The sequence below is a fragment of the Rhinatrema bivittatum genome, chromosome 14, assembly GCF_901001135.1.
Source record: "Rhinatrema bivittatum chromosome 14, aRhiBiv1.1, whole genome shotgun sequence".
Taxonomy (NCBI): domain Eukaryota; kingdom Metazoa; phylum Chordata; class Amphibia; order Gymnophiona; family Rhinatrematidae; genus Rhinatrema; species Rhinatrema bivittatum.
In genome coordinates, this window is record NC_042628.1 from 14,954,374 (window position 1) to 14,962,365 (window position 7,992).

Sequence of the window (7,992 nt, forward strand, 5' to 3'; positions counted from 1 at the left end):
TTGGACCGCAGAAGGTTGTACTTTTAAATTCTGGGATTCCCAGTTGGGAAAACAGGCTGCAGCCCTAGCTAATGTCGGACCTTCACGGTGTGAATTTTCAGTCTTCCTGGCACATTGGAAAGTATGAGGGGAAACGTACATGGAAGGAAAGCTGTATTATTTTTTTTCCTACTGAAAAGACGCCAATCAGAATGTACCTTACCGAGAAAAACTAAAGCGAAGGGGAAGTAATAACACCATCCCCATGCACGGAAAAAAAAAGCTGCAAGGTTTGTTTTCCGCTAAGGCAATTTAAGCAAATTTAACCGAGGCCGGCGACTGGCAGTGCCTCACAACTTTGTTAATGGAAATTTGGTGATCCATAACACTCGTGTGATAGACATTTGCTCGGGGGTAACACGATATTAATGTTAATATCAGTGATCGATCAGAGGATTTGCAAGAAAGGCATAAAGTATTTAATTATAATTACACTGGGTATGGCTACAGTGTTTGAATAAGGTCACATGGCGCCTTCACCCCTGTTATGTTCTTTTTTATTAAATGCCATTCACTGTAAGTGCTGGAAACCTGAGGTAGTCAGAATGTAACTGCGTGGGTAAACAGAAAATGCCCTTTCATGGTTAGAAATATGATTGATAGCCTTTGCAGAACAAATGTTAACAGACTTTTCTGCACTCATTTTTTCTTTTTTTGGTTGCAAGTTAGCAAATCTCGTGATTTTTTTTTTTTTTTTTTGCCTTTTCTTTGCAGAGAATCTGAGGGAATGGAAGGGGTGCTTGTCCCTTTGTTTACCATTGATTCTGTTTGAATTCTATCTCACAATATAACTTTTTTTTTTTTTTTGCATTCACTTATTTATTTTTATTACTTCTGTATTGAAAATGTACATATTGGTATGCAAGGCACAGTTTAACCATGTGCTCCAGTTTAGAAACTATCCGTGAAATGAGTAACCAGTAAATTCGAAATGCAGAAGAAAACGTTAAGTAGATATTGTTCATTTATCAGCATAAAAATATCTGTGCCTGCAGTTTAATCATCCTTCAGTTTATAAGTTTGTTGCTGGAGTATGAACAGTAGGGAGCATTATTTAAGGTAGTTACATCACAACACCAAAGAGATGTACACAAGTATCTACAGGTACACCGGCACTCAAATAAGTGCTTGTGAATTTTGACAGCATTCCCCTGTAACTTTCATACAAAACTACTTTACTAGGTTATGGGGGAGGTACAGCAGTTTGAAAATGCAGAGTCCATATTGCTTTGAAAAGACGGAATCACTTTGGATTTAATTTGGTAGGAGGCAGTAAATTATCTTTAATCCATGTTTTTGTCAATACTGTAGAACTAGGACAGTACCATTTGACATGAAGGACATACAACATGCATTTTTACATTTGTAAGTGCCAACGTTATTGTTCCCATCTTTCCAAAAAATAATCTATAAATATATAGAGAAAGAACTGTATAGTTACATACATTAACAAGAATGCAAAATAATTTAATGAACTATGGCACCTTTCATATAAAACGTGTTTTTATGCCTGGGGCTTAAGATTTTGAGCAGTTTCCCAATATTCTTTAGCCTGGAGGATGTTCATGCTTGCCGAGGTCGTGTCAGAAGGGCAAACTGTTGCATCGTACGTACTGACCCATTCTGGGTGCCATCTTTTGATGGCATTGTTTGCACATTTAAGGGCTGCATGTTCCAAAGTACATTTGCTCATCTTATGAAATCTATACTAGTCCTTGAAGGGGGGCAGTGTTCCTCGGTGTGAATTGTGCACGCGGACTTTCCCTTTGCACACTGCACAGTTGGCACAGGCTTTTTACACCTGCTTGTACTGGGGGGGCAAAATTTCTAGGGAAAATGCCATGCAGATTTGAAAAATACAATTCAGGTGCATTATTTTCTGATCCCGCTTCCCCTTAATCCAGCTATAATATGCACCCTGCGGAGTCCAGGATGTGGTTTTAGCCACACTGAGTAAAGGCAGTTTTGACCCCAATAAATGGCTTTGAGAATTGCCCTCAAAAAGAACTAATGGCGTGGGAACTAAGATGACATGGAAAGCTGTAGACAATTTTGGTTTGAAATGAGAAACGTATGAAACTTATAAATCTCGCCCAATTGGCCAAAAAAAAAACACCACCAAACCTCACGCTGGTGACTGCACGCAGCAATGATCAAGGTAAAGCTGCTTGATGTGATGGGGCAACTTATCTAACTGCGATACGATAGGCCATGCCTTATAATTTTTTCCACAAGTTCAGCAAATGCTTGTATCATATGGAAACAAAACAATTGCAAAAGCGTTTTTTTTAGATCTGTAGGTAAGCTTTCTGAAATTTTATATAATCAGACTAATTGATTTTCAGCATATCTAACGTTTTCTGTTGTATAATTTGCATACCAGTCACTAGCACTGACTCGTCAGCCATGGAATGTATTGAAATAATAAATCATAATAATTTAATTTTAATACTACGTGGAAGTAAAGCCTAAGCCACACTGGAACTCATAGCAAACTCCAAAAAGCGTTCCTATCATCCCCAAGTCATGCATGCTCAGTCTGTACTATTACACTAATTGGTAAATAAGAAATGGGATACTTCCGATGAAGGCTTCCTACACTTTTGCTTCGGGTATATACCGAACGATAAAACTGACTTTTATCATTCAGCACAAAAGGCGGCACCTAAAATTGCTTCATTTGCGGAAGAAAGCAAAATTCAATACAAGGTGAGCTTGAGCAAATGGGTCTTTTGGACAACGGCAGAGCTGAAAGTTTGGAACATAAAAAAAAAAAGTAGCACATGTCGTGTCAATTTTCAAAAAAACCCGGTTTTTCCACACAGAAATCCTTTTGAAAATTACCTCCTTGGTGAGAGAATAAGTAAATATTTGCCATAGATATATATATATTAGACTTTCCTTAGTGAAAAATAAGTTCTCTTGAAGAAAGTACAGTTAGTTGATCGTTTTCTGCTTATCTCAGAGGATCATTCCAAAGAAGGAAGGTTGGATGGATGTTACCGAATAGATACCAGACTCTTTCCTATATAATGGAGACCTCTACCTGCTTTATCATCAGCAAGGGATGTCACATTGTCCAGAACTGGAGATTAAGTTGCTGGGGCTCCAGCTGATACTTATCTTGAATATTATACTGAGATCTTAAGGCAGGCAAAGGATCTGGAGCTGATAGGATGTAATCAATGCTAAATTTAATTTCAGAGTCAGACTTCCCAAGGGAGGGGTTGCTTTGGCTCCGCCGGCTAGAGATTTCACTTGGAAAGAGGTTGTGCGGCTCCAGGTGCCTGGGTCCGGCGGTGGCTCTGCCTGCGCGACAGGTGGTGACGCCGTGTAAATGAGAATCCGCCGATGAAACCTCGGGAGACACGGGGCCTTCAGCTCGGTCCGACCTCCCTTCCTTGTGCCCTCGCTTCACGCTCCTCCGCCTCCGTCGCCGCCTGTAATTCCCGTTCTCGAAAAGGTCCAGCATGGACTCGCATCCTGACGCAAAGGTCCAGTAATTTCCTTTCCCCTTCTCGTTGCCTTCTGTTCTGGGGACCTGCATTCGTGCAAAAAGCATTTCAGTACCTGTGCGCATGGCAAGCCCCATCCTAGTTTTGGGGTTTTGTTATATCTGATAATACCGCAAGCCTAACGTAAAATCCAAGCTGTTTTATTTAAATTCACTATTGGTATAAACCTACGCAGCATGGCAGGTTACATAAACGTGTGGGATATTTTTTCACTGAATATGTTATAGATAAAATAATCCGGGCCCTACTACCCAGAAAGCTCTTAAATACTTACAGACCGAGAGAAAAATGCTTTCAAAAAAGGATTTTCATCGTTTCTGTTACTACCGATTGACTATATCGGGCCACGAAATATCTTGATATCTTAATCGGTATTGGCATTTCTGCTGACAGCAACGGAGGAGAACTGGACTGGCACCAGCATTTCTCTTCTTGCTTTATCGACACTTACAGTACAGAAAGGTTTATCCCTGTGAAGCACTCTTACCAGGCTACCAAACGCATGGACAGATATTGCCTTTACTGTTCCTACCTTTACAAAGCAGCTGTTCAGTGATAGGTTGTGCCGGATGGAGTTTTGCCATGCTCTTTGATTGGATCTGTAATAAGGAAACTTCTTCATGATGAAGTCGTATATGCCAGACAGGGTCACCCGGCTGGCAGGACTTTGCTGGATGGCCATGGCGATCAAGGCAATGTAGCTGAAAGCAATGACACGGTGGCAGGGTTAGACCATGACGTTAACGAGCACAATGTACCCTATGCAGACCTCGCTCTCCCTGCAATATCTTGTGATCATTAAAGCCAACAGTGCCCATCCTTCTGCTGAACCGCTGGCTGCTCCCCTGCTGCTATAGTAACAAGTCTGTAAGGACTGCTTTTTTTTTTTTTTTTAACAATTCTGCCCAGATATCTGTTAGCACACTAGCAGAGCAATTGTTGACCAGCTAATCATGGGCCACACAGAATGTAAAATGCACTACAAAAAAGACCGGTATGCGATTGCTCTTCACTATTTAATCAGTGTACGGAGCATTTCTTTATACAGGATAAGCCCCCGGAAATTCATAATCAGAGACCAATGAAAGATTTCCAGTAATCACTCTGCACTCTTAAACATCAGCGCAGAGGAGTTGTCTGCCGCACCGGGAGGCTGGCAGTTTAAATTGCTCCCAAAAGTCTTGCCCTCTCTTAAATGGGGGGGAATCTTGCTGACGTGAGACCTGTGCCAGGTCTTTCTCTTCTCGTGGATCCTACAGACAAGTTCTTTGGCACTGCCTGAAGCTCAGACCTTGGGATGCAGTCTGCAGCATGATGAATGATACCCACCCCAGCACCCCTGCAAAACTTATAGCTAAAGCAGTCCTACCGCTAAGCAGCACTGATAAGATTAGTACAGAAGGAAGTGATGCATGGTTTTTTTTTTTTTTTAATCAAAAAACATGATGAAAAGTGAAACAGAGAAACATGATGAAGAAATTCTTGCAGATGGTTGAAAAGAATTTTGTTTTATAACTTTTTTCCAAGGATGCTCAATGTCTTTCCTCTCCTTAGGACTCACTTTTGTACTCTTGTACCCTCCACTGCATCACAAGGTAGAAAATATATTGCAAATTGAACGTTAACACATGGCATTTATCATTAAAGGAAAAATAAGAAGACTGCTTTTCTTTTCAGAATGATCGGTTTTCAAGTGATGTTTAAAGTTTCTCATCCAGAGAGAATCAGATGGGGATACAGACAGACAGGGTGGAAAATCCCTTTAGAAAGAAACACACAGAGCAAGAGAGAGAGAGAGAGAGCTGTCCTGGCCATTACAAACTTGCATTGCAGGTAAATAGAAAAGTGCCTGTGTTTGGCAGGAAGTAAAGCTGCCTGAGCTGCGCTGGCTTACAGTACCTGTACGCTGGGCGAGTGAATTTCTTCTCCTCATCCGAGCTGCAGGTTGGATAATCATCCCCATCGTAGTTGAAGCAGTTGTAAGGATACTGCGTGTTGTCAAACATTTTGCTGGGCAGCCTTGCCGTGTCCTGTCTCCTGCTGCTCTCTCTCCTCTCCTGGCTGCTTCAGCTCCTGGGAGGGGGGGAGCCAGATGCTCTGATGCTCTCCCTCCCTCCTCAGCCTGGGCTCCCTCTGCTCTGCTCTGCTCTCTTCTCTTCCCTCCCTCCCTCTGTCTTGGGTGGAAGTTGTTTTTGTAGTTACGGGACTCCCAGACAGCCAGTCTGTTGGGATGTTTTGTTTGCATCCAATCTGCTTATAAGCAAAGGCAGCTAATAGCTGATTAAATTGGTTGGTTCTCTCTCATGAACCTTTGAACTCCGGGGGGGCTGGTATACACAGTCAGTAGCTCAGAGCCGGCTCTCTGGGTGGTCTGAGGTGGAGAGGGGCCAAGAGGTTCGCTAGCCGCACACAACAGAGTGCAAACCCCCCCCCCCCCCCCCCCCCCCAGCAAGGATCCTCACAGCCCAATCCGCCGGCTTCCTCTCTCTTCCCAAATAAACGCAGGGATCTGCGCCCTGCCAGCCTTGGGCGGCAGCCATTCTGCCACTAAGGCGCGCATCGCACGGATGCAAATCTGCTGCCGAGCAAAAGAGCCACAGCTTGTGTTTCCGTGACTAAGGGGGTGGAAAACTGTACACTGGAAGAGGGCAGAAGACGAGAGGGACTACTGTCAAACAGAAAAGTTAAAGGAAAACAGCCTGGGGCAGAAGAACTGCCTGTGTGGGCTTTGATCTCCAGAATGAATTAGTCTAATAGCCCTGTGTGTGTTGGCATCCAGTACTGTAGCTATTTAACAGGTTTTTTTTTTTTTCCTGTTTTTTAGCAAAGCTGTCCAACGAGCGATGTAAACCAAAGGCATAACAGAGGTTTAGGAGCTAACAGGCCGAGGCAATGAGGTGCGCACGGTGCCTGCATTTTCGGGCGCAAACTTTACTGCCGATGCAGCAATGTAAGTTTAAGTTAGTGCCCTCAAGCAGGGAAATCCCATGCTAATGATGACAGCTACTTATAACCCCCTAATGCAGAGAGCTGCGCCGACTTACTTCGTGTTTTCTTAGCGGCTGGAAACGTAACCCCCTAGTTTTAAATAAAAGAGCTGGTGCATTAAGAAACTGTGCTCCGAATTTCAGTGCACAGTTTTTAACTCTTGCATGGGCCCCTGGGAAGGGTGGATGCTGAAAAATAATCAAATTCACTTAAGCCGGCTGGAAGCAAGCTTGCGACCTAAGAAAGAAGCGCAAAGGGGACTTCCAGCAGGTTACTCGCATGAAGATCCGGGCTTCGGAGAGGGGGAAGGAAGGGTTAGCCGCCTATGAGCTTACAAATATCTAGAGAAGCAAGAACAGTTTCAGAAAGTGACTCTAAAACTATGCGTGGAAAGCAGAAGAAAAAAAGGAACTGCTGAAAACCAGAAAGATGGTTAGGAAAGAGTTTTAGGAGCCACAAATATAACAAAGCAATAATAATAATACTGATAACAATCAGGTTAGGGGAGTTAATTTAGGTCCTGGCTGAGCTTTATTTTAAGCCATGTTTAAGAACAAGGTGCTATAAGCAGGCGACCCTTTTATCAGGAGCGTTTTCCCGTTCCGTGCCTCTAGGAAGAACCTTTGCTGTAGAATGGCTGCTCCACATTAGGCGGATCAGAAGAGTTTTAAATAAAATAAGTGACTATATCGGACCAGCGATACGATACTGCCGGAGGTTCTCCAGCAGAGTCCGCTGCTCTCTGATTCCAGGTCCAATAACCGCGTTGCTCTGTCTTCAATGAGCTTTTCTTTCTCTGCTTCTTAATTTTGATTCTTCTATTTTTCTGGTTTAATGAATTGTTTGCAAAGACATTTTTGGAGAGCAAAATAAAAAGGAGGATGAATGTAATAATCTAAGAATAAACAGACCCTAGGAGTCTGAGGAAGATGAAATCAGCATCCTTTACATTTTCAAAGATGCCTAATCAAAGTCAAAGGCAAATGTTTACATGTGAGTTAAAAAAAAATAATGCAGCTGTGCTTGTGATTTAATTTGCAAAGCTTTATTTGGCTACTGAAATTATTGTTTGGATTTTTATTTTTTTAGTTTGCTAAAGCACTTTATGCTTGGCCAAGGCCATTGCTGTCTCTCGGGGGCTGGTGCAAGGGTATCCGGCACCCTAGGCAACCATCAGTTTTGCACCTCTCCTCCCAGCTGAGACTTACCTACTGTGGTGGCAGCTTCTGTGCCCTTCAGCTGTCAGTGGGATGAACTCCACTGGCTGCCCTGAGCCTCCTCCCACAGTTTTGATGTCCTCCAAGGGTGTCGAGCTCGAGGCAACTGCTGGGGTTTGCCTAATGGAAGCGCTGGCCCTGTCCTCAAACTTTGCTACTCTTCCTCAGAATTGTGTTTGGACATTGCACCGATGGGCGTGAGATCAGAGGGCAGCGGAAAGAACTGAAGAGAG

The 7,992-nt window shown here is 43.1% G+C and overlaps 1 protein-coding gene across 1 annotated transcript; it reads right to left on the reverse strand.

The window, feature by feature from the left end:
* Window positions 1-887: 887 nt before the first annotated feature.
* LOC115076275 (forkhead box protein L1-like) lies at window positions 888-5,777 on the reverse strand. The gene is made up of 3 exons (XM_029577532.1): window positions 5,454-5,777; window positions 4,087-4,255; window positions 888-3,580 (listed from the first exon to the last, which is right to left on the reverse strand). The coding sequence occupies exons 1-3, from the start codon at window positions 5,558-5,560 to the stop codon at window positions 3,110-3,112; spliced, it is 747 nt and encodes a 248-aa protein (XP_029433392.1). The 5' UTR covers window positions 5,561-5,777; the 3' UTR covers window positions 888-3,109.
* Between the last annotated feature and the right edge of the window lie 2,215 nt (window positions 5,778-7,992).

Excerpts from the sequence above, each read along its gene's own strand:
- LOC115076275 (XM_029577532.1), bottom strand. The coding sequence starts at position 5,560 with ATGTTTGACAACACGCAGTATCCTTACAACTGCTTCAACTACGATGGG. Across the intron at positions 4,256-5,453 it reads TTCACTCGCCCAGCGTACAG|CTACATTGCCTTGATCGCCA; the intron begins GTACTGTAAGCC and ends CATTGCTTTCAG. Across the intron at positions 3,581-4,086 it reads TGAACAGCTGCTTTGTAAAG|GTCCCCAGAACAGAAGGCAA; the intron begins GTAGGAACAGTA and ends GCACGAATGCAG.